We start from the raw sequence: 25,683 nt of genomic DNA, 5'->3' as shown, positions 1-25,683 counted from the left end.
TGGGATTTCCGCTCCAAGAAGCCCTCCAAGTCAAAGCATGCCTGGCAGTCCTGCACCAAGATGCCCTTCTGTGGATAAAGGTCTTGCAGCGTCAACGATGCCTGGATCTATCGAATTCTCCTACCTTCCTCACAAAAGTTTTTTTGTTTTTTTTTCCTCATCCACTTTGCTATCTTCCATTGGCTACATTTTTTTTCTTTTTTTAGTCGACTCTGCTCTACAACGGTAGGGTGTTGTTGTCCCTGTCCCCACTTGAGCGTTTCCAGGGCTTTTATTTCACCTTTCCCAAGGAAGATCACTCCGTCCCTTCGCCCCGTCCTGGACCAGGCGATGCTCAACTGGTTTGTCAGTGTCCATAGGTTTCACATGACGTTCCCAGTGGTGACACCCCAGGAGATGGGTGAATTTTTGTCGTCCATCAATATTTGCAATGCCTACCTCCACATTCCAGTCATGCTGAGCCAGCAGCTCTGTATTTTGTGGGGAATTTGCATCATCTACCCGTTTTTCGCACTCCCCTTTGGGCTGGCCTCAGCTGTTCAAGGCATGGTATCCCTCATTCTCCACTTTAGAGGAGTTGCCATGACAGAGGTTCTCTTGTTCCTACTCGTCAACACCTTTTGGCCTCTTCCTGTTTCATCCCACCTTACTTCAACTGCGTTTAATGGCTTGGTGGTTGAAACCGCGGTTCTGAGGTTTGGTTTTTCGGAGCTTGTTATCCAGACCATGCTCGAGGCATGAAAACCCCAGTCTGTTAAGGTCTATGTGGAAGGCCTACATGCAGTGATGTGAGACTAATAATTTCCATCCAATCTCCTTTTCTCTTCCCAGAATCTTGGTTCTTCTCCAATCCGGTCTGGATCAAGGTTTTGGCCTTTCTTCATTTAAAGGGCAGGTGCCTGCCCTTTTCAATCTTATTCAGAAGACCCTGACCACCTACCCTCAGATGAAGGCCTTCCTGCAGGGAGTGGCTAACATGGTTATGTAATTCCAACCCTCTGAGACTGCTTTATGACATCCCATAGTGCTGCCCCCTCCTTTCCCCAATGAAATAAGCAAGAAATCCATTTTTTAATACAATACATTTTTAGGTTGATGTGTGATGTTCACACCTAATGTACGATAAGAGAGTGACAGAAACAATAAAAAGTCATCTCTTTTGTCTCCCTCTTTCTTAGGTTGGAATGGTTGCTTTCAAGATGAAGATTAAAACTCCTGAATACCCGAAAGGACGTGACATAATTGTAATCTGCAATGATATCACGTACAAGATTGGTTCTTTTGGCCCACAGGAAGATATGCTTTTTCTGCGAGCTTCAGAGCTTGCTAGGACGGAAGGGGTTCCTCGAATATATATTGCAGCTAATAGTGGTGCCCGGATAGGACTGGCAGAGGAGCTCAGACACATGTTTCATGTAGCTTGGATTGATCCCGCTGACCCTTACAAAGTGAGTTGTACAGTGTTCTATGGAAACTACCCTAAGAGACCTGATGTGTGTGCTGAATTACTTGTTACATTTGAGTCAGTAAAAAACTGGGGACACTTGTTGATTTTGTTTGGCATCAACTACAGAGTTAGTTTTTCAAATAGTATGCAATGTAAAACATGGACCCCCCAGGTTGATTTTTTACATGTAGTGAAGTGCCTTACATGCCTTATAACTGTTGCTGGTGACAGGCATCGCCTCCCTTGCTAAACTTAATCAAATTAATGCTGAATGCTGTGGAATTATTGGACGTGATATGAATTGCCCCATGGATTGCTCCTTCCCAAGTAGCCCCCATCTTAAACAGTAGGCCTTTGGAACCTACAATCTCTGAAGTTCTATCCTCCCTTCTTAACCCTTTCCCTTCCTGCAGTATTTGTGGTATTTTGAATTGTATGTCAAGCTGTCCATTCTGATTATTGGATATGGTTGATAGCCCACCTCCCCATATAGCGGCCACCAACTAAGAGGAAGATGAGACTCCACGGACTGTAATACCCCAAATCAAACACCCCCCCACCCCACCCCCACTTTACTAGCTTTGGCAATGCCAAATATCTATTCGGATGTGCCAATAAAGCCTGTTTGTTTTGATTTGATTTGTGTGTTGCTTTTTAGGTTTTTGTTTTTTTATCCAAGCCTTGTGCGACTATTTGTCTTTATTTACATCTTAGGTTCACACTAGCATTCGGATTTCCATCCTTCAGGTCTACTTGGGGACATGAAAGAGAGAAACTCTATCCACTTAAAATGCGGTTAAACACGCAAACCCATGGACTCCCTAGACTATAATGGGGTACGCCAGTTTTCCGCTGAAATTTGAGCCTCTCCGTCCACTATTTTAAGCGGAATGGTGGACGGAGAGGCTCAAATGCCTAGTGTCAAGTGACCATGGGAAGAATATGCAAATCTGTCTTCCAAGATGTAATTAGGAAGTCAGGTGCCTCAGTGTTGCAAACCAATAAAGGCTTAAGTCTCCACACACCTATATGGTGGTCTCTCCCCAAGGAGTGACGATATCCCCCTAATAGTGTTTAATTTATATTTCAGTTGGCAAAGGTTGGGTTCAAATCCGTTTTCAAAATTCTGAATTTCCTCAAACTGATTTTGATCGGTTCGTTTTAAAACCCATTGACTCCAATGGGTTGTAAAAAACCATCTGCAGGTGTACATTTGGAGCATTTCCATCTGGTATTCACTCTTGGGCAGAGTAAAAAGTTGAACTTGCAGGACTTTTTCTCCGTTCAAAAAATACCAGATGGACAGCAACAAATTTGTGCTTGTTTAACATTGAGTTCTATGGAAGCAGGTCACAAACTGATTACCAATGGATAACAATCTGTTTGTGTCCATTTTGTAATCCATTTTTCCCTCTACACATGCCGAGAATGAAGAAGGAGGGGGGGGGGGGGGAATGACACAAACAATTCTTTTGACGGACACCCATTGACGAATACAAGGAGGACTCTTTTCTCTCCGCTGATTTCAATATAAAATCAGCAAAATCACGTTGGAACCCATTCTAGTCTATTAGGTCCGTGGGTTTGTGCGGGGAAACTGCTTTTTAAGCTGATAAGATTTCTATGTTGAACCTTGTATAACTAAAAAGACTGCTTTGGGTATCTGGTGTGTTAAGTGTTTGGAATCCTTTTTTGGACCAATCCAGTTTGGCAGCAGACTGATACCCGAAGCAAGTGTGAACCTTAGCATAAATAGTGCCAGTTCCTTTCATTGAAATAACTAGCTTTGTGTCTCTTCAGGGCTTCAAGTATTTGTATCTGACACCTCAAGACTACACCCGCATCAGCTCTCTGAATTCTGTGCATTGTGAACATGTAGAAGACGAAGGTGAATCCAGGTACGTTATACCTTTTGACTAGAGATGAGCGAACAGTGTTCTATCGAACACATGTTCGATCGGATATCAGGGTGTTCGCCATGTTCGAATCGAATCGAACACCACGTGGTAAAGTGCGCCAAAATTCGATTCCCCTCCCACCTTCCCTGGCGCCTTTTTTGCACCAATAACAGCGCAGGGGAGGTGGGACAGGAACTACGACACTGGGGGCATTGAAAAAAATTGGAAAAAGTCATTGGCTGCCGAAATCAGGTGACCTCCATTTTAGACGAATAGTGGATTTCAAATCCGGGTCATATGAGAATGTGAACTTTGTGACTATGAGACAGGGATAGCTGTACAGGCAGGGATAGCTAGGGATAACCTTTATTTAGGGGGGAATGTTATTAAAAATAACTTTTTGGGGCTCTATCGGGTGTGTAATTGTGATTTTTGTGAGATAAACTTTTTCCCATAGGGATGCATTGGCCAGCGCTGATTGGCCGAATTCCGTACTCTGGCCAATCAGTGCTGGCCAATGCATTCTATTAGCTTGATGAAGCAGAGTGTGCACAAGGGTTCAAGCGCACCCTCGGCTCTGATGTAGCAGAGCCGAGGCTGCACAAGGGTTCAAGCGCACCCTCGGCTCTGATGTAGGAGAGCCGAGGGTGCACTTGAACCCTTGTGCACCCTCAGCTCTGCTACATCAGAGCCGAGGGTGCGCTTGAACCCTTGTGCACACTCTGCTTCATCAAGCTAATAGAATGCATTGGCCAGCGCTGATTGGCCAATGTATTCTATTAGCCTGATGAAGTAGAGCTGAATGTGTGTGCTAAGCACACACATTCAGCTCTACTTCATCGGGCTAATAGAATGCATTGGCCAGCGCTGATTGGCCAGAGTACGGAACTCGACCAATCAGCGCTGGCTCTGCTGGAGGAGGCGGAGTCTAAGATCGCTCCACACCAGTCTCCATTCAGGTCCGACCTTAGACTCCGCCTCCTCCGGCAGAGCCAGCGCTGATTGGCCGAATTCCGTACTCTGGCCAATCAGCACTGGCTAATGCATTGTATTGGCTTGATGAAGCAGTGCTGAATGTGTGTGCTTAGCACACACATTCAGCTCTACTTCATCGGGCTAATAGAATGCATTGGCCAGCGCTGATTGGCCGAATTCCGTACTCTGGCCAATCAGCACTGGCTAATGCATTGTATTGGCTTGATGAAGCAGTGCTGAATGTGTGTGCTTAGCACACACATTCAGCTCTACTTCATCGGGCTAATAGAATGCATTGGCCAATCAGCGCTGGCCAATGCATTCTATTAGCGTGAACTGAGTTTGCACAGGGGTTCTAGTGCACCCTCGGCTCTGCTACATCAGATTGCTACATCTGATGTAGCAGTGCCGAGTGTGCATCAGATGTGTAGTTGAGCAAAACTGACTCAGCACTGCTAAGTCTGCATTCGCATAGGAATGCATTGGCCAGCCTTCGGCCAATCAGCGCTGGCTCTGCCGGAGGAGGCGGAGTCTAAGGTCGGACCTGAATGGAGACTGGTGTGGAGCGATCTTAGACTCCGCCTCCTCCAGCAGAGCCAGCGCTGATTGGCCGAATTCCGTACTCTGGCCAATCAGCACTGGCCAATGCATTTCTATGGGGAAAAGTTAGCTTGCGAAAATCGCAAACTGACAGGGATTTCCATGAAATAAAGTGACTTTTATGCCCCCAGACATGCTTCCGCTGCTGTCCCAGTGTCATTCCAGGGTGTTGGTATCATTTCCTGGGGTGTCATAGTGGACTTGGTGACCCTCCAGACACGAATTTGGGTTTCCCCCTTAACGAGTTTATGTTCCCCATAGACTATAATGGGGTTCGAAACCCATTCGAACACTCGAACAGTGAGCGGCTGTTCGAATCGAATTTCGAACCTCGAACATTTTAGTGTTCGCTCATCTCTACTTTTGACCAGTGAATGTAATATTTTTGGGGGACTGTATGTGATTCATTAAGTCTCTTGTGACATTGTTTTGCTCCAACAGATATGTTCTGACTGATATAATTGGAAAAGAGGAAGGCATTGGAGTAGAAAATCTGAGAGGATCAGGAACGATTGCTGGGGAGTCATCTCTGGCATATGATGAAATTATAACCATCAGCATGGTAAGTATTCTTATGCCTATTGATCTATGGTGTAAACGCCTTCATTTGACCATGAGATTCTCTTTAATTTAAGCGGTGCTCCCTAATGTGTGCTTTTCATGTTTCTCTGATTGGATCACATTTTTCGCGTACAGACTTCTGGTTTGGACATTCAGCATTAAAATTCTATAATATTGCATTGCGAATACAATAATTTGCGTTCTCTGCTTTCCTTAAGGTCACATGTCGTGCAATTGGAATAGGAGCCTACTTGGTGAGACTGGGTCAGCGTGTTATACAAGTGGAGAATTCCCACATTATTTTGACAGGTGCAGGTGCCCTGAACAAGGTGAGTCATAGTTTTATTCCCTGAATAGTTATGTTTGGATATACCACCAATAATTTAGTAAATAAACCGCCTAGGTGTGACTGGTCAAGCATTTATTCATAAGGGAACCAAAGGAAAAAGCGCATATCCTAAGTATACTAGAAAAGTACAAAAATTTATATTTTAACTAGCTACAATGAATGGGATTTAAAAACCAAATAAAAATGTGCAAGACCCGCCACACCATAAATTAATTAATGATATGTGATGGGAAGTAACATATATTGATTTTATCGTTGTATGCACGTTTTTTTTTTACAGGGAACTATATTTGTATGTTTTTCATAGAGACATTATGAGTATGTAATATTTAAGTACAATGTTTCTTGTCATTATAATAGTTTTACTTCCCTTTAGGAAGATATCAGAAAACTCCTAATATTTCTTTAATTACTTAATGTCCTTTTTGAACACACTGTGTACAGCAATAGGGAATGCAGGGATGATGGTAAACCATCTTTGGAAAGTGAGTCTGTCACTCACAGCCATCTCCCCTCTTCTGCAGTTGCATAATCTTATGCAGCAGCAGTCTCTGGAAGGACATACCAATACGTTGTAGAGGTAATTGCCACGTGACCAGACATATATAGTTCATGGAAAGTTAGCAAGCATTTTAAAAAAAGATGAGTAAAGTTAGATATTTTTAATATATATATATATATATATATATATATATATATATATATATATATATATATATATATAAATAATATTTTGCTGAAATATTTCTGTCCTTAGGTTCTTGGCCGGGAAGTATACACTTCTAATAACCAGTTGGGAGGAGTGCAGATCATGTGTAACAATGGGGTGTCTCACACTATGGTTCCTGATGATTTTGAAGGAGTGTATACCATTCTGCAATGGCTGTCCTACATGCCAAAGGTTAGATTCTTTTCTCTAGATGAACTACGTCTATGTCATAGCAGATTCTTATTTCATTTTTCACTTTTACACTCCCTCACCACTCATAGTATATTACATATACTTGCTAACTTTGAGAGTCCTACAGCTCTAGAGGACCTTTTTTTACTGAAATTTTGGATGGTCATCTCAAAGGCTTCAATGTACATATATTTTTGATGGGGGACTTTTACTAAAGAAAGTCATATATTTATTGAAGTCTTGTTAAATGTAAATACAGCCTCTTACATTTGTGTGTTTACCTATATCTCAAGGACAAAAACAGCCCGGTCCCTGTCATCACACCTTCTGACCCAATTGACCGTCATATTGAATTTATTCCAACAAAGGCTCCATATGATCCCCGCTGGATGCTTGCTGGAAGACCTCATCCTAGTATGTTCACAATCTAGATCTCCCTCTCCTTTAGAAAGTAATAATAGGTTTTAATACTACATAATAACTCATTTATATCAATCTAGCTGTCAAAGGGACATGGCAGAGTGGTTTCTTTGATAATGGAAGCTTCAAGGAGATTATGCAACGCTGGGCACAGACTGCAGTGGTGGGACGGGCAAGGTATGACCACAGAGGCAGTAATATATTGTTGCATTTGACACAAAATTGTATCACTTACAGGGGGATATGACATTTGTGGTTTCTCTTTTAGGTTAGGAGGAATACCATTGGGAGTTATCGCTGTAGAAACCCGGACTGTAGAGATGGCAGTACCAGCTGATCCTGCAAACCCTGAATCAGAAGCGAAGGTACTTTGTCATCATGTGACTTTTTAATTTTATAGACTGCCAAATTTGACACTACATGAAGTGTTTATCTGCCACTTCATGCTCCCTCTGAATACATTTTCCTATCTTTTTGTGGTTTTCTTTAAGTGACCCTTCAGTCCTTAGTTAAAATTTGATCATAAATAGCTAGTGTGCAGTTAACAGAGATGTCTCATTAAAGACACTTATCCCAGTTATCCCTAGAGTTGTCACTAGGTCCACCAGCAATTGGGAGAATGCCTCCTTTCTGGCTGAAGCGCCAGTGAATATGCGTGACCAGCACTTCTTTCACTGTTATAGGGCTGCCAGAGTTTGTTGTCCCAGCAGCCCCATAGCAGTGAATGGAACAACGGGTAGGGGATAAGTGTCTTTAATGAGGCAAATCCTTTAACTTTCCTAATGTCCTGTGTTTGAAATCTGCTACTGACATTTGTCAGTACTTAGCACCACAGTTTGACTATATACAGTGTGAGAATTTATCAAAACACTTACACCAGTTTTCTGGCATTAAAAATATAAATGAACTAGCTGGTACCCGCGACTTCGTCTGCGGTGATTGTAGCAGTGGGTATATACAGGCATGGGTAAGGTTTTCGTACTGTGTATAAGGGATGGGATATGAAATGTAAGTTTGTATCTTGTTTTTGCTGTAATTCAGAGAATACGTGAGACTTTTGTGTTGAAGTTAATTTGTATTTGAGCTGCTATATATACGGTGTTGTGAGAAACTTTACATAGTGACTTTGGGACAGAAGTATTTGAAGTTTCCGCAGATGGCATTTTTTGATTTTCGTTTTTGACTCCCCTCCTTCTAAACCCCATAACTTTTTTATTTCTCCGCTCCCAGAGTCATATGAGGTCTTAATTTCTCCTGGGACAAATTTTTCTTCATGATGCCACCATTATTTATTCTATATAATGTACTGGGAAGCAGGGAAAAAATTCAGAATGCGGTGGATTTGAAGAAAAAATGCATTTCTGCGACTTTCTTACGGGCTTTGGTTTTATGGCGTTCACTGTGCAACCAAAATGACCTGTCCCCTGTATTCTGTGTTTCCTTACGATTCTGGGGATACCAAATTTATACGGTTTTATTTACATTTTGACCCCTCAAAAAAAATCCAAAACTGTGTTTAAAATTTTTTTTTTTGAAAAGTCGCCATATTCCAACAGCCGTAACTTTTTTATACGTGCGTGTACGGGGATGTATAGGGCGTCTTTTTTTGCGGGACCGGGTGTACTTTGTAGTTCTACCATTTTCGGGACATGTTATTGCTTTGATCACTTTTTATTCAAATTTTTATCAGAATCAAAACAGTGAAAAAACAGCGGTTTGGCACTTTTGACCATTTTTCCCGCTACAGCGTTTACCGAACAGGAAAAATATTTGTATAGCTTTGTAGAGCGGGCAATTTCGGACGTGGGGATACCTAATATGTATGTGTTTCACAGTGTTTAACTACTTTTATATGTGTTCTAGGGAAAAGGGGGTGATTTGAATTTTTAATCCTTTTTATTTTTTTTTTATACTTTTTTTTTTACTTTTTTTAAAAAAAAATTTTTGCATTTTTTTAGACCGCCTAGGGGTATTGACATGGGTGGGGGGTGTCGCGGATTGTCAGAGCGGTGGGGGTCGGCAAACATGGCTGCTCCGGAGCGTTAAAGAGAGCCTCCTGGAGTATCGTTAAGGTGAGGGGCAAAGTGGTAAAGTATATGTATATGAGATTGTGTGGGGTTAGGGGCGAGGCTGTAGAGGGCAATATGAATTTTGTGGCTTGCTATGGTCCAAAGTGTGTGAGATTGCAGAGATGGTGGTGTGAGTTTGGGTTTTGTGGGGGTCCTGGCACAAACGTATGTGCGCTATTGTGACGAAAAGTAGCCTATTGTTTAATCGGGTGTATTAACTATGTTTGTGGAAAATTTCAGCCGAATCGGTGGAGCGGTTTTTCCGTGATTGGGAACAAACATCCGAACATGCAAACATCCAAACACACAAACCCACAAACTCACAAACTTTCACATTTATAATATTAATAGGATAAATTTTGACACTCAGGTGTTTGGTTATTTTTCAAAAAGTTGCTTTTTGAGCATGAATGCTATGTATACAGTGCTAAGGTGTGTGTTTCTATTTTAGTGCAGAGCTGTATAAAGCATGCAGTTGAAGAACAGATGTATATTACATTTCTATAGCCTGCTCAGTAGCACATTATCATATACTCAAAAAAGAACTGTGTGAAACTGTTCAAGCAACACAGGAGCCAGACTCCGACCTACTTAGTGTTTATTATGTAACTAGGGGGTAATGTTCTAAACATTAAAAGCTCCACAATAGACAAATAGTGGCAGCTATGAAGCAGAGGGCACCAGTAAATCTTTACTATGGACTTGAAGGGTCCAGGCAATTTATTTTTAGTATTTTGATTTGTTATAGATGTGGTCACAGCTGCTTTAACCATAGGGCCAATGGTGCACTTGGTTAGATGGAGATCCCCCTTGGGACAGTAGGACAGTCCTGCATTTGTTGTCTGGGCTGCCCCAGCTCCAGCTCATTAGAGACTAATGAGTTAAGTACAATGGTGAAGCAGGGAGCAAACTAAAAGGCTGATAAAAACAGATGAGCTGCCTATTAGGATTTGCACTGAGCTCATATACTCCTTTGCCTCTCTAATCTATAGGTAAGAGTAGACCCTTTCAGACGTTAAAAGCAGTATCTGTATTGTGTGCATGTCTTATGGTAACTGGTTTGGGATGTAACACGCATGCCCTCAAATCACACAGTAGTAATACCGGTACTATTCCGTTATCGGGCCAGCAGCAGCGCATTTCAGCACCAGCTTTCGGGACAGCAGTTCAGTTCAGCAGCGGGAATTACAATGACATCCGAGGACTGCTGGCCCGATGCTTGTGCCCAGTAGCCAGTACATCAATGACCCCCCCTCCATCTCCTCCTCCTTCCAGTGCTGCCCCCCAGCTCTCCTTACATCTACCCCGTACCCTCTCCCCGCCACATGACTAAGCCGATGCTGGCCCGATGATAGAGGCCGTGCTTGTGTGTAGTAGGCAGTACATCGATCGATGCCCTCATCCTCCTCTTCCTTCCAGTGCTGCCCCCCAGCTCTTCTTACATCTGCCCCGTACCCTCTCCCTGTAATAGGCCTCACCGTAAATCTTGAGCAATGAATGCTACTAGATAGCCGCCGGACGCTGCAGAAAGTTTGTCCCTCCGGCTCGCTGTAGCTCACCGTTCCTATAGTCGGCGTGTTTCTTGTCAGGGCCTGGATTGAGCCCCGGTGTCTTTCCTTTCGGTCTCGGTACTAGCGCTGAGGTGAGGCCTAGTCGTGTGGCGGGGAGAGGGTACGGGGAAGATGTAAGGAGAGCTGGGGGGCAGCACTGGCAGGAGGAGAAGGATGGGGGAGGGGGGTCATCGATGTACTGGTTACTGGGCACAAGCATCGGGCCAGCAGTCCTCGGATGTCATTGTAATTCCCGCTGCTGAACTGCTGTCCCGAAAGCTGCTGCTGAACTGCGCTGCTGCTGGCCCGATAACGGAATAGTACCGTAATACCTTTCACAAAGCTAAAATTGAAAAATTGAAGTGGAAGAACCATCAAGACCAACAGATCTAAACCTTTTCAATACATGATGTTTTTCAGATAATCCAGCAGGCTGGGCAGGTATGGTTCCCAGATTCAGCATTTAAAACTGCACAGGCAATAAAAGATTTCAATCGTGAGGGGCTGCCAATAATCATCTTCGCTAACTGGAGGGGATTTTCTGGTGGTATGAAGGGTAAGTGTGAAGCACTATAATTATTTCAATTCCATCTCCAACTCATTCTCTAATTTTGATATGGTCTTTCTACCTTGCTTGTAGAACATTTAAGTTTAACATATATTTCCTTTTACAGATATGTATGACCAGGTGCTGAAGTTTGGGGCATACATTGTGGACAGCCTTAGAGAGTTCAAGCAGCCCGTTTTGGTGTACATCCCACCATATGCTGAGCTGAGAGGCGGATCTTGGGTTGTCATTGATCCTACAATTAATCCTCTCTACATGGAGCTTTATGCCGACAAAGACAGCAGGTGGGTAGACCTTACTTTGAAAGCACTTTAAAAGGGTTGCCTGGTTTAGAAACTTAATGTCAAATATCCTATGTGAGAGTAGTTACAAAGAGTCTGTCTGTCTACCTAGCACAGCCTGTAATTTAAGGGTATGCTATGACAAGCCTTGGAACCTTCAATAACCACCTGTCTGTCACATTAGTGAATCGCTGGACCTGGATGCCACTTCTGGGACAAGTGATCCACTCCAAAATGACACCTCAGTCAGCTTATTATTTATTTGTAGCTCAACAGTACAGAATCCAGCCAACAGCCAGTATAAACCCCTGAAGACCTAGCTGCCAAAGAATACGTAAAATATACAGTCTACCCCAAGCCCAAACAAACCAGGGATTCCAAATATCACATTAGTATTTAAGGCTGTTAATCCTGATAACTTTCACCAAGTTCTACCAGATCCATTCTGTGGCCTCTGTCAATGCCAACTTGTGTCATAAGGTTCTGCAAGAGTTGGTGCGCTAGGTTGTTTGCATGCCTGTGTAATTGCTACCCCTTGGGACTGCTTTTAGGACATCCCATGGTGCTGTTTCTCCCATTGAAATACGTGTGAATCGATTTTTATCTTTATGCAAATTAGCAAAAAAGAAGCGTTGCTTTCAGTCAATGGGCTTTACTGTCTGCTAAATGCTGCTCAGATCCTCCTACTAACTGTACTGTGCATGTCAGATGATGACACACTGCACCCAGAAGTGAAGGAAGCTGGCTTCAGCTACCCACATCTGAAGCCAGCTTCCTTCATTTCCGGGTATAGTGTGATGACATCCAACATGCACAGGGCTGAGCTGAGCAGCAGTTAGTAAAGCCCATTGATGGAAAGCAATGGCCTGTAAAGCCCCTTTCTGGTCATTTGCATAGAGATAAATGGACAATTTTTACAAGAATGGAGCTACGATCTTGAATAAGAAATAAATCATTGTAAACTACACTCACCGGCCACTTTATTAGGTACACCTGTCCAACTGCTCGTTAACACTTAATTTCTAATCAGCCAATCACATGGCGGCAACTCAGTGCATTTAGGCATGTAGACATGGTCAAGACAATCTCCTGCAGTTCAAACCGAGCATCAGTATGGGGAAGAAAGGTGATTTGAGTGCCTTTGAACGTGGCATGGTTGTTGGTGCCAGAAGGGCTGGTCTGAGTATTTCAGAAACTGCTAATCTACTGGGATTTTCACGCACAAACATCTCTAGGGTTTACAGAGAATGGTCCGAAAAAGAAAAAACATCCAGTGAGCGGCAGTTCTGTGGGCGGAAATGCGTTGTTGATGCCAGAGGTCAGAGGAGAATGGCCAGACTGGTTCAAGCTGATAGAAAGGCAACAGTGACTCAAATAGCCACCCGTTACAACCAAGGTAGCCAGAAGAGCATCTCTGAACGCACAGTACGTCGAACTTTGAGGCAGATGGGCTACAGCAGCAGAAGACCACACCGGGTGCCACTCCTTTCAGCTAAGAACAGGAAACTGAGGCTACAATTTGCACAAGCTCATCGAAATTGGACAATTGAAGATTGGAAAAAACGTTGCCTGGTCTGATGAGTCTCGATTTCTGCTGCGACATTCGGATGGTAGGGTCAGAATTTGGCGTCAACAACATGAAAGCATGGATCCATCCTGCCTTGTATCAACAGTTCAGGCTGGTGGTGGTGGTGTCATGGTGTGGGGAATATTTTCTTGGCACTCTTTGGGCCCCTTGGTACCAATTGAGCATCGTTGCAACGCCAAAGCCTACCTGAGTATTGTTGCTGACCATGTCCATCCCTTTATGACCACAATGTACCCAACATCTGATGGCTACTTTCAGCAGGATAATGCGCCATGTCATAAAGCTGGAATCATCTCAGACTGGTTTCTTGAACATGACAATGAGTTCACTGTACTCCAATGGCCTCCACAGTCACCAGATCTCAATCCAATAGAGCATCTTTGGGATGTGGTGGAACGGGAGATTCACATCATGGATGTGCAGCCGACAAATCTGCGGCAACTGTGTGATGCCATCATGTCAATATGGACCAAAATCTCTGAGGAATGCTTCCAGCACCTTGTTGAATCTATGCCACGAAGAATTGAGGCAGTTCTGAAGGCAAAAGGGGGTCCAACCCGTTACTAGCATGGTGTACCTAATAAAGTGGCCGGTGAGTGTATGTTGATAACCCTATAAGGTTCTGTGATTAATTTATATCTCAATTTTTTTGCTGACAGACTCTCTTTAACCTAAAACTTATGTATCAACATACATGTGAAGATCCTACTATTGGACAGCCTAACAAAATATCCAGCATCTACATTTGGAATACAGAATAAGTTGAAAGTGTAGTTATATCTGAAAATAGCATTTTATCTATTTTTAGCTCTTCCTGGTAGCATAAGTCGTGAAGCCAATTACAGTTCACAGTCAAGTATACCATAATCCCCCTCCCCCATAGTGTTGTTCAGTTGCATCTGTTGTAAACTCCAAAAATCCAAGGTATTAAATCATTTATTTAAAGGAGCAAGTTATACATGATGTTTTTTGTGGTAGAAGAACCATTTTAAGTATAACAATTAGACATGCCCAGGTACATTTTGTTCCATATGTTGATTTTTATATTTTTATTTATTTATTTTAAATCTTTGCCTTCTAACATTGTTATATTGGCTAAATGCTGTAACTGAATCTGCTGCTCTAAATATGCTTATTATTAGCACAAAACTTTACTAGGTAGTAGAGCTTTATAAAATATGTTTAGTATAGTATCAGATTTCTGTATAGAACAAATTGCTGTAAGTGTATTTAATCGTCATGTACAAAATAAAACAACCATCTTTTCTGTCTTTGTAGAGGTGGTGTTTTGGAAGCAGAGGGCACTGTGGAAATCCGCTTCAGAAGGAAAGACCTTATTAAAACTATGAGAAGGCTAGACCCAATTTATACCCAGATTGTAGAACAACTTGGTGAGTCCAGTCTCCAGATTTAAAGGGGTTGACTCATTTTTTTAAAAATTATTTTTAATGCCTATCCATGTCTATAAATATCTGATCGGTGGGGGACGACATCCAGACACCACATGGATCTATTGTTCGGTGGGGAATTTAGGGATCCCTGTACTGTGCAGTTGACAGAGCCAGATTCACATGTGTGCCATTACTGAAGCTCAGATCCTGGTTTCACATTCAGTCTCCGTTCTCTCCTACTGAGCATATGCTAGAGCAGTAGTGCATGGCGCTCACACAACTGAGTGTGGGGATGGCAAGAGCCAGACTAAATGACATTCCTTTGCATACAAAATAAAAGTAGCAGAGACGAGTGACACAGCAGAACAAAGTTTTTTTGCATTAATAGTGTTAAATTAATGGAGTACAGGAGATAACTCCTTTAACTTTCTTTAGGTACCCCTGAGCTATCAGAGTTGGAGCGTAAGAACTTGGAAAGTAAGTTAAAGGCAAGAGAGGAACAGCTGCTTCCCATTTACCACCAGATTGCTGTGAAGTTTGCAGATCTGCACGATACTCCTGGGAGAATGCAAGAGAAAGGAGTCATTACAGTTAAGAGCGATTCTAATTATTATATGATTCTGCATCACAGCATTGTAGACTTACCTGCATAATTATTAATTGGTTTTATGACCAAAATATTTTGTCCTCTTCTAAAAATCAGGATGTTCTGGAGTGGAAAGAGGCGAGGACTTTCATGTATTGGAGACTGCGACGCCTCCTCCTGGAAGAAGTGGTGAAGAGGGAGATCCTTCATGCAAATAGTGAGCTCAGTGACATACACATCCAGTCCATGCTTCGCCGCTGGTTTATGGAGACAGAAGGAGCTGTGAAGGTGCCATATTTTTAATTCTACATGTTGCAGTTAATGCATCCCTCCACTGTGCTAAAAAAATATTGACTATACATTAAAAGAGTTATCTAGCTTCATTTTCTTTCTGTATCAATTTCTTCTAGATCTGCTTGCTGTCATTCAGCTTACTTCCAGTGGATACAAGTCAGTCCATGATCATGTGTTATACAGTCCATGGTCTTGTGGTATATGATCCTTGATCATGTGATGGCCACACAGGTGCACAGCTACCAGGCAGATGTCTGATTACTGTGCTGTGACAGTAACGAGCTGTGCACTGTGTGTGCATCACATGACATGGACTGATTTGTATCCACTGGAAGTAAGGAGAATGAGTGACAACAGAGATCTAGAAAACTGTGAGGAATTGGTACATGAAATATATAGGAAAACAATGATTTATTTTCTGAAACTGGATAAGGGTGCATTCACACTGAGTAAACGCTAGCTTATTCTGAACGTAAAACACGTTCAGAATAAGCGGCGTCTAAAGCAGCTCCATTCATTTCTATGGGAGCGGGGATACGAGCGCTCCCCATAGAAATGAATGGGCTGCTTCTTTCACTCCGTGCAGTCCCATTGAAGTGAATGGGGAGTGCCGGCGTGTACGCTCCGGCATGAGCAGAGCTTGCCGTATACGCCGGCACTCCCCATTCACTTCAATGGGACTGCACGGAGTGAAAGAAGCAGCCCATTCATTTCTATGGGGAGCGCTCGTATCCCCGCTCCCATAGAAATGAATGGAGCTGCTTTAGACGCCGCTTATTCTGAACGTGTTTTACGTTCAGAATAAGCTAGCGTTTACTCAGTGTGAATTCACCCTAAGACCTTTAAACCTATATAGAGTCTGTTTTCCTGCTACCCTGTTTCCCCGAAAATAAGACATCCCCCAAAAGTAAGGCATGGGGGAGGTTATGTTAAATTGCCTAATATAAGGCACCCCCCGATAAAAGACATCCCCATAAAAACACTGCAGCCGGCAGAATACTGTGCACGATGTTCCGTACGCACAGGTATGCCGGCTTCTGCCTCTTCTGTGATACCACTGTTCCTGCTGCTGTAAGATGAGCTCGGAAAGCATCGTATGCTGTGGGGAGTCCACTCTCCCAGCTCATCCCACAGCAGCCAGAACAGTGGTATCACAGCAGAGGAGGCAGCCAGCTTTCCTGTGCACACGGAGCACAGCGTTCAGCCTGCTGCAATGCCCACTAAGTGAGGCTCTCCGGCACAACCGCCGGAAGCCTCGCTAATCTCTGCTAAGCCCCGCCAACCACTTTCACCACCGTGACCAACAGCAGCACCAGCGCTGCTATGAAGATGGGGAAGGTAACTAGCAAACTCCCCCACCACCACCTCTTGCACCACCTACAACCGGCAGTCATGTCGGCACTCCGTTAAGGAAGCGCCGGCATGACTGCCGATTGTCCGCCGCTCCATAAGACATCCCCCGAAAATAAGACAGGTCATATATTTCAGAAGAGAATTTAATATAAGACAGTCTTATTTTCGGGGAAACAAGGTAGCCTCTGTTCTGCTGCGTCTGCTTCATTTTCTCCTCTGAGCTCCCTACCTGATCTGTGATACAATGGCCACTGACTTCCTCTGGAGTTCTCTCTGTAAGTCATAGTAGTGAAACGGGTGACTCAGTGATTTACAAACAACACTCCACAGAGATTCTGTGAAAATAATAGAACATACTGGAAGTCAAACAGAGCAATACAAGCAACAGCAGGATGGAGAGCACCAGGTAAGTAACCTATAAATGTTTAAGGCATAATAATCAGGTATATTTATTCATGTTTTGCAGGGTTGAGGGTTGCTTTAAAGAAGATTTGTCACAAGGTAGAAAATGCTAAATACGATACATCCTTTGGTTCTCACTGCCCCTTAACAATGTGGTGTTTTTTCTTTTTAAAACCCATTCACCTGGTCTAAAGATACAGCCCTGGAAAATTATATGTAAGATAGCTTTGATTCTTCTTGTGGGTTGGAACCTTTTATTTTCTTATAGAAAAACATAAGGTTACTGGCCTCCATGGAGAATCAGAGCTATAACCTTCCAGAGGTCAGATCTTTGAAATGGGTGGATGAATTTAAAAAAAAAATAAAAGAAAAACACTAAATTGTTCGGGGTCACAGAATGAAATGTGTAGGATTTAGCATTTGTACTTGGTGACAGATACTCTTTATGACTAGATGCACTGGAGAGCATAGTTTTTGCAGTGTACTGGTGTTAGGATATATATATATTTTTTTTCTGATTAGATCTGGAGAGAAGAAGCAAAAGCTAAATTAACTTTTTGTTTGTACTCTCAAGGCATACTTGTGGGACAATAACCAAGTAGTGGTGGAGTGGCTGGAGAAACATCTACAAGAGGAAGATGGTGCAAGATCTGCCATCCGGGAGAACATAAAGTACCTGAAGAGGGACTATGCCCTGAAGCATATCCGAGGGTGAGTGTAAGAGAGGTGCTCCCTCCCCCCTTCCTTCTCCTTATCAGTGTAACTGCTCAGAGGATTCTTTAGTATATGGCCTAGTCAATTGTACTTGTTTATATGGGGGTGTTATAAGAGCTAGTTGTTGGCCAACAAAAGAAAGCATTTGACCAACAGATGTCTAATGTGTATGGCCAGCCTTGCAGTTTGAATGAAAGTAACGTCCAGATTAATGAAATATTTCCTAAGGGTTGGGCAAAAAAAATTTTAAACTTTTTCTGAATATGGTAGATTTTCAACTTTGTTTTATCTTCTACAGTCTGGTCCTAGCTAACCCAGAAATAACAATGGACTGCATTGTCCATATGACCCAGCAGATTACACCAGCACAGCGTGCCCAGCTAACAAGACTTCTATCAACAATGGAAAACACACCAACCAGCTGACATGAAGCCGAAGAAATATTGGCTGATACTAAAAGTCATTGCATTAACAATTAGTGTAGACATTCTTTAACTTGTTGTCCAGATTGATCTCGGAAACTATTACCAAAATTTACCAATAGGTGCCTTTCAAGGATGTACTGAAAAAGTAATTGGTATCTCCTATAGGGTACAAGATACTGACACCAAGTGCTTTATGCTAAACAAAGTGATTCTTGTAAACCTGTCTTATCGTTTTGTTTTTTTTTGTTTTTTTTTAATGCTCATAAGTTTATTATACGTTTGTGTTTTAAACCACATTCACAAACCTGTAAGCTGAAGCAAATAGTTCACAAAAAGCTGCTGTTTTCCTTAAAATGCACTTTGATTCAGTATATGTCATTTTATTTCCTCACCTTCACCCCAGTATTAATCATGTAATCCATTGTAGGAGGTAGTTACATGTTAAAAATACGTTGGCATACCTGTAATTGTGATGGTGCTAGATCAGTGTCACTATATGAACACAAGTATAGAGATCAACTTAAGGCCTCACGCCGAGTGGGTTCCGATATAGATATATAATTTTTTTTTTATTATTATTACAGGAAGGCACTCTGACACTTGGATGTCAGTAATTTCAGTAGGGAGTTCTGTTCTGATCCATTGTCATACAGCAGGATAGGACCTGCTCTATGAATATTGGAAAAAAAGCATTGTAATCCTCTGGCTGCACACTTGGTCATGTGCATGTGGCCTTAATGAGAAGAGAGAACTCATGTCATTCTTTATATCGTGAACACTTTCGGTCTCTGAATCTCAGGAATATGCTATTACCTGGTGCAACTCCATTAAAGACCTCATATTCCATCAGTTGGTTTTACGGTGTACTTAGTGTAAAAACCCAGATTAGAAGACATAGTAATGTAGACGAGTCTAGATATTTAGTCTGGATGCTTCTATAAATAATACCTGGTTTCCAGGTTTGCAGCATACATGCATTGAACCATTATTTTATTTTTTTAACACAACCCACTAAAATAGTCATTGTAATGTATTGTTGGCTCACAGATATGTAATTTAGACCTATTTTAAATGAATATTTTTCCAATTGCATTGTTTGTACTTGAGTCTGTGCATAAAATGTGAATGTATGATCAAGATTTTAGTCGTTTATTTCACATTTCTTTACCCTCTCAAACATATGATGGATCCCAAAATTATATATTTTTTGTTCTCATCTGTACTTGTGTCGCACTTCAATTATTGAGTGGACTCCATTAAAACCAATATTTAGTACAATCAGCGTGTACAATGTTCTGGAATTTCTTCTTGATGCCTTAGGACAGGGTTCAGCAACCTTCAGCACTCCAACTGCTGTGAACCTACAACTCCCAACATGCTCAATTCATTTCCATGGGAGTTCCAAGAACAGCAGAGCAAGTATGCATGCTGGGAGTTGTAACAAAACTTCCACTTGAATCAACTGTCTCAATTCACTGTACTCCAAAAAAAGGCATAAAATGTAACTTTTATTAATACTATTAAAATAATATCCCCGGGTATATGGAAAATAAATAAAATATCTAACTTCCTGCATAACCCTTTACTTTTAATAATAAAGTTTTGGATATTCGTCTCAGGAGATAATTATTGTCTTGAAAGATACCCCCCTCTATTCACTCAAAAACAAAATCAAAGGCCTCGAGCTGGGCGTTGTAGTTTTACAACTGCGGGAGTGCTGAAGGTTGCCTAACCCTACTGTAGGAGTATGAGCCAGTTTCGCAACTGCTCGGCAGACAAGAAATATGCTCCCTCCATGCAGTAAAATAAAAAAAAGCCGTGTTTAAAATTTTTACTTTGAGACAAATTGTTAGTTTGGGTTCTTTGTTTTTTTTACCTTTTTCAGTCCTTCTGAAGCACAGGTACTAGACTTGGATAATAAGCTTACGAGAACTGAATGTATAAAACACTCTGCGTTCCATATTCTGTTGTTCACTCTGTGGCATGTGAATGATCAGAGGCATGGTTGCCCATCTCTCATGACATGGGTGATTGAACGGTACTGAAGGTCCTTATAAAGCTATGGCCCTTGGAAGGTGAGAATGAAAACTAGTCAGAGAATAAAACTGGTTCCAAGAGGTTAAAAGAAATTGCTGTTACGGGAAAAATACTTTGGACACCTGTCTACGTAGTTACATTGGAGACAAATCATAGGATTTCCGTAATAAGTAGGAAGTGTGGTCATAAAGAATCTCTACACTGATAATATATAAAGTGATAATAACATAGGCAAACAAAATCGATCCCGGTTGGGAAACTGTTCAGGAAAAACAATGTTCACTTAGTTTATTTTTATCTATATTCTGAGAAATGCAGAACTAGAAAAGTTATGATTGAAAGCTCCATATGGCACTACATTTATAGTTAATGCACAATTGAAGACGCAAAGAAGCAGCTTTTGATATATATTGCTAACTAAAATTATTCTAGGAGTGGTTGTTTCATTCCAGCTTTTATTATGGACTGATACCGTATATACTCGAGTATAAACTGACTTTCAGCTCTTATACACCAATCAGGGTCCACGGAGCACAGAAAACTGGAAGGACCTGCATAAATTAAAACGAAGGGGGGGGGGGGTCCTTTAGTGCTACTGCTCTGTGATTGGCTTGTCATTAGGTCATGTGATGTCATCAAAGGTCCTGTAGCCACTAGAATGTAACATCTGCAGATTAGGGTTAAGCTGATCTTGAGATTTCAGGATCATTTTTAAAATCAGATTTCTGATCATTCGAACCTCATCCCAATTCTAATCCCAATGCAAGTCAATGGGATTTTTTTTAATAATCGAAGATCAGATTTTAAAAACTATCCTATTCACTACACAACAGGCATGTCAAACTCAGGGTACCCTGAGGGCCACATGATTAACAAGAGGTTGTTGCGAGGGCCGCACACAGCAGCTAATGGCTAGGGCCTAGGGGACTGATTACTAATGCCATGCATCTCAAAAATCCGGCATTTCTATTGCAGGCTACATAGAGTAGCCTACAATAGAAAGTATAGAATGACAGGCTGGAGCCTCACAAGGCTCCCGGCTGCCATAAAAATGCACGCAGGCCCCGAATCTTGCTCCGGGTGCATGCGATGGCCGATAAAATGGCACCTCAGTTAAAGCTGGTAGACACCATTATTGTGTTGGAGTGCTGGAGGGGGGGGGGTTGCTGGGGGAGGGGGGGCTTCTGGATTTCTGGCCCTTCCTTGGGCTTGAGGACTTTTTTTTTTTTCCCCCACCCACTTGCAATTCTTGCACTTGGGGGTTAATAGGAGCACTACAGACTGTAATGCTCCAATTAACCCCCACGTGAAAGAATTTCAAGGTGGGTGGGAAAAAAAACAGTCCTCAAGCCCAAGGAAGGGCCAGACAGACATAAAAAAAAACCCTCCCCCAGCACCCCGTAGGATAGGGGGTTAAATACTTGAAAAATCACAATTTCTTCTGCAGAAGCTTACCTGCTTCTGCTCTTCAGTCTGCGGAGCGGTCTTGTGAGACCGCGTAGGACGCAGGCACACGTCGGGTGCGGGCCTGATTACGTGGCCACGTCACCCGGCGTGTGGGGAGGAGGGGGTGGAGCGGAGGAGGCAGGGAGACCTGCTCTCTGCGAAGCGTGAGGGGCGGCCGCTGGAGCAGTGCTGCGTCCAGCAGGGCCGCCCCAATCCACCGCTCACTTTCCTTGTACATCTGCGGCCCGCACAAAAGTCTCAAACTTTGTCTCTAAAGTTTAGAGACAAAGTTTTAAGGCTTTTGTGCGGGCCGCAGATATGCCTGTAAAGGGCCGCATGTTTGACATGCCTGCTACACAACATGGAGTCTAAAAATTGAACGCTTTAATTTTTAGACTCCACGCTGTGTAGTGATTAAAAAAAAATCCTCTGTCTACTTAGTGCCCCCCTGGTGTCCACTTACCTGCACAGATCGCTGCCGCTCCCTGTTGTTCTCGGTCCTCTCTCATTCACAGGACTGCAGAGCGCCATGTGTGCCCCCATCTCTCTAGGCTAGTGTTAGAGATGCTGGAAGTAGGCGTGGCTTAGAGTGTAGGTGGGTACAGGGCAGGGAGACGTGAGTGCATCACTCACGTCTCGACTAGTACCTGCCCACACTCTCCTGAGCCTCAAGCCCTGCCTTCTTCCTAGGTCTGTAACACTAACCTGGGAGGCATGGGCGCGCACAAAAAATGACAGGGCCTGTAAATGAGAGAGAAGTGGACCAAGAACAACGGGGATCGACAGCGGATCTGTGCAAGTAAGTGGACTATTCTGTTTCTAGTTGACTATACTATTCTATTTCCTCCTTGCTGTGCTGTATACTGGACTCTGCTATATCTGCATTACAAGCTCTGCTACATTTGAGATGTAGCAGAGCCGAGTATATGGCACAGCAGAGAGGAAACAGAAGAGTAGTACGTTCCCATTGGAATGAATGGACGCAGCCAGCGCACAGGGGGTTAAGTGGCCGAACGCTGGCAAAGTCTGTGTGCCCGCTGCATCCATTCATTCCTATGGGAGCGTGCTATTTGAAATGGCAGTTTCAAATAGTACTCGCTCATCTCTAGTAGGTAACATTGTTAGCTTTTCCCACAATGCTTGGCCAGTAGCAAAGCATTGTGGGAAATAACCTCCGACCTCGGTCCCGCCTAAAAAGATGGGGATCAGAATTCCGATCAGGATTGTGAAATTTACTCGATCGCCGATCGGAATCCGATCTTTTCCGATCCCGATCGCTCAACCCTACTACAGGATTCATTGTGTCTTACAGAAGATGTCTGTTGTATGGAGGAGAGGAAGATACAGTAAAGTGAAAGTAACACACAGGTACCTGCTGTGCCTATTACGATGCCTATTAATGTCAGGCTTTTGAGGCTATTAATTTAGTTTCAGTAACTCCATGTGCCTCACGTTAATAGCAGTTAACCCCATCATGTCCCTCATATTAACCACTGTGTGCCCCATATAAGGGTTACTAATATGTGAGACACATGGCGGTACTAATAAAGGACCGTAATCATGAAGATAGATAATTATTACCTCCATATGTCCCACATATCAGTAACTCTAATGTGAGGCACACGGGGTTAGTTGAGGGATATGATGGGGTTAGTTGTGTTACGTTCACCTGTAACACACCTAATGTAGTGTATTTGATAATGTGCACCAAATGTCCCACTGAAAATCTGTATGTTGGAGAGACCGGATAGCAACTTAGAATGCGTATGAATTCACAACGCCATACAATTAGAGAACGAAGACTGGACCTTCCCGTATCAAAACATTTCTGCAATGAGGATTATAATATCACCGATCACATGAAAATTTTGGTTATAAGAGGGAATTTCAAATCAAAGAAAGAACGACGGATTTATGAGTGTAAATTTATGACCCTGCTTCAAACACTGGAGAAGGGACTAAATCTGTCACATGGTTTTATGTCATTTTACAGAAATCACTGACCTGAGACCCTGACAACTGATAAAGACCTGGAATGTTTACATTGTTTGTACCAATTACTAATGACCCTCTACCCCCCTTCCTCCTGGAATTCTATCCCTATGTGTCCTTTTGTACATAAATATGCATCCTTCAGAAATGGTTTTAAATTTACTTGAGAAAGGAGCCTAGAGTTCTGAAACGTTGTAATCTGTCATCATTATTAGTTAGCCATTAAAAAGGTATCAACTACTGAAGACTATCAAGTTTTTTTTTTTTATATTTCCTACCCACTGGCTAACACGGTACGAGAACAAACACATTGCTCTTGTCTGTGTCAGGCAACAGGTTCTGTCCATCTGTCCTCTTCTCAGTGCCTTGCCAGAGACAGTCATCCAGGACCTCCGCTGCCCTCCATTCCCAGTCTTTCTTATTCTGGAAGCCTCTCTCTTGTCTTTATTTTAGTCCCAGGATTGGTGCATCAGAGTTTACCAACATCCTACTGTGTTTGAGCTGCTTTCTTGTGGCCTCCTGGTTGATATTGTTCAGAACTCAGTTTGCTTGTCATGGACATGTGACATGTACCAGCCCTCCTTATGCTATAATTCCCCTTAGCTGGTGTGTACTGCTCCTATCCTGGTTAGACAGGACAGCAGGAAACTACTCCAGTGCCTGACTCCCGATTCAGCAGTTACCCCCTCAGATGCCCAGTGAATAAAACAAAAAAGGTATTTTACGGTATTTAAAAAATCTAATTTTTGCAGAAAAAAAATTGGGCAATTGACTTCCCATTCCCTCCGAGGAGTATACTAGTGTTTATTGTTCACACAATGACTACATACACGGCATTGTACAGGCAAAGTGTGGATCAATTGACTTAAAAACCTTGTAACGGCTGTGTAAATTTAGTATAAAGCTAGGCTGTCTTTCGGGCTGCTACATTAATACTTGTGAAATCCATTAATTGTGTTTACTTTTTTAATTTAGTGATATTTTTTAGGTTACTGCCATTGAATGGGGCAGCTGGCTGTCCTGTCTCTCCTTCACCACGAAGTCCCAGCAGGATCTCAAGCACCAATCAACGTCTCAATTACATCCAGCCAATCCTTTGCCCATAAACAAAGGCACTTTGTGCTGCAGCTGGGGAGATGCCCTTAGGCTCCTTAGCACTGCACACGCATGGGCAATAACATGCAGTTGGCACTTAACTGGCAAGAAGAGAGCCTGAGGTTTTGATTGATGGACAGGACCACCATCTATTAAAAAATATTTACAGATCCCAATATGATATTGGCCACAAAGTAAAGCCCAGGAGATACAAGTTACCCCGCTACCTAGTTATGTCTGTATATGCTATTATATGGAAACCCATTGATGTCCTTTTTATTGTGTGTAGCTTGATCCTACACTACAAGTGTTCGCACCAAAAGTTCTTCCATAGTCTTACAGCTCATACTATGTTACATAATGGGAGTTATACTCGACACTTGTGCTAATTTTGTAGTCATTTGACTCACTCATGAGGTTCTAAAGATCCTAGTATATTTAATAAAGCCATTTTTTTTCCATCTCTACACGCCTCACCTGAGGGTCTTTTACACTTTATACTTCTTTCACCAGACACCATCTTAACCACTTCACTACCGGGCCAATTTGTAGTCCAGGAACAGACACATTTTCTTTTTCTTTTTTTTTTTTGTATGTTCCATTTTGAGGGCTATAACATTTTTTATCATTTGGGTCATTCAACTAATTAATTTTTTTTCGGTGACACATAGGGCTTTGTTTTTATGTTGTTTTTATTTTTACGTTTCATGTTTTTTGTTTTTGTTTTTTTATATCCAGGAA

General features: G+C 42.5%; 1 protein-coding gene across 3 annotated transcripts in view; it reads left to right on the top strand.

Moving 5' to 3' along the window:
- Positions 1-19,620, top strand: part of ACACB (acetyl-CoA carboxylase beta) — a 109,082-nt gene extending 89,462 nt beyond the window's left edge. For 2 of the 3 annotated variants that reach the window (XM_075276571.1, XM_075276570.1), the window contains 15 exons: positions 1,179-1,448; positions 3,248-3,345; positions 5,362-5,482; positions 5,700-5,810; positions 6,588-6,731; positions 7,025-7,145; positions 7,232-7,328; positions 7,420-7,516; positions 11,191-11,326; positions 11,445-11,622; positions 14,486-14,598; positions 15,034-15,188; positions 15,302-15,472; positions 17,808-17,944; positions 18,246-19,620. In XM_075276571.1, coding sequence (XP_075132672.1) covers positions 1,179-1,448; positions 3,248-3,345; positions 5,362-5,482; positions 5,700-5,810; positions 6,588-6,731; positions 7,025-7,145; positions 7,232-7,328; positions 7,420-7,516; positions 11,191-11,326; positions 11,445-11,622; positions 14,486-14,598; positions 15,034-15,188; positions 15,302-15,472; positions 17,808-17,944; positions 18,246-18,372 — 2,076 coding nt within the window. In that variant the 3' untranslated portion in view covers positions 18,373-19,620. Of the gene's footprint in view, positions 1-1,178; positions 1,449-3,247; positions 3,346-5,361; positions 5,483-5,699; positions 5,811-6,587; positions 6,732-7,024; positions 7,146-7,231; positions 7,329-7,419; positions 7,517-11,190; positions 11,327-11,444; positions 11,623-14,485; positions 14,599-15,033; positions 15,189-15,301; positions 15,473-17,807; positions 17,945-18,245 lie in introns of those variants that run through there. The other variant, XM_075276572.1, reaches the window with a different exon arrangement.
- Positions 19,621-25,683: the final 6,063 nt, after the last annotated feature.

The sequence above is a fragment of the Leptodactylus fuscus genome, chromosome 1 (genome assembly GCF_031893055.1).
Source record: "Leptodactylus fuscus isolate aLepFus1 chromosome 1, aLepFus1.hap2, whole genome shotgun sequence".
NCBI lineage: Eukaryota > Metazoa > Chordata > Amphibia > Anura > Leptodactylidae > Leptodactylus > Leptodactylus fuscus.
The sequence above is the reverse complement of the archived record's forward strand: the minus strand, read 5'-3'. Positions and strand labels throughout refer to the sequence as shown.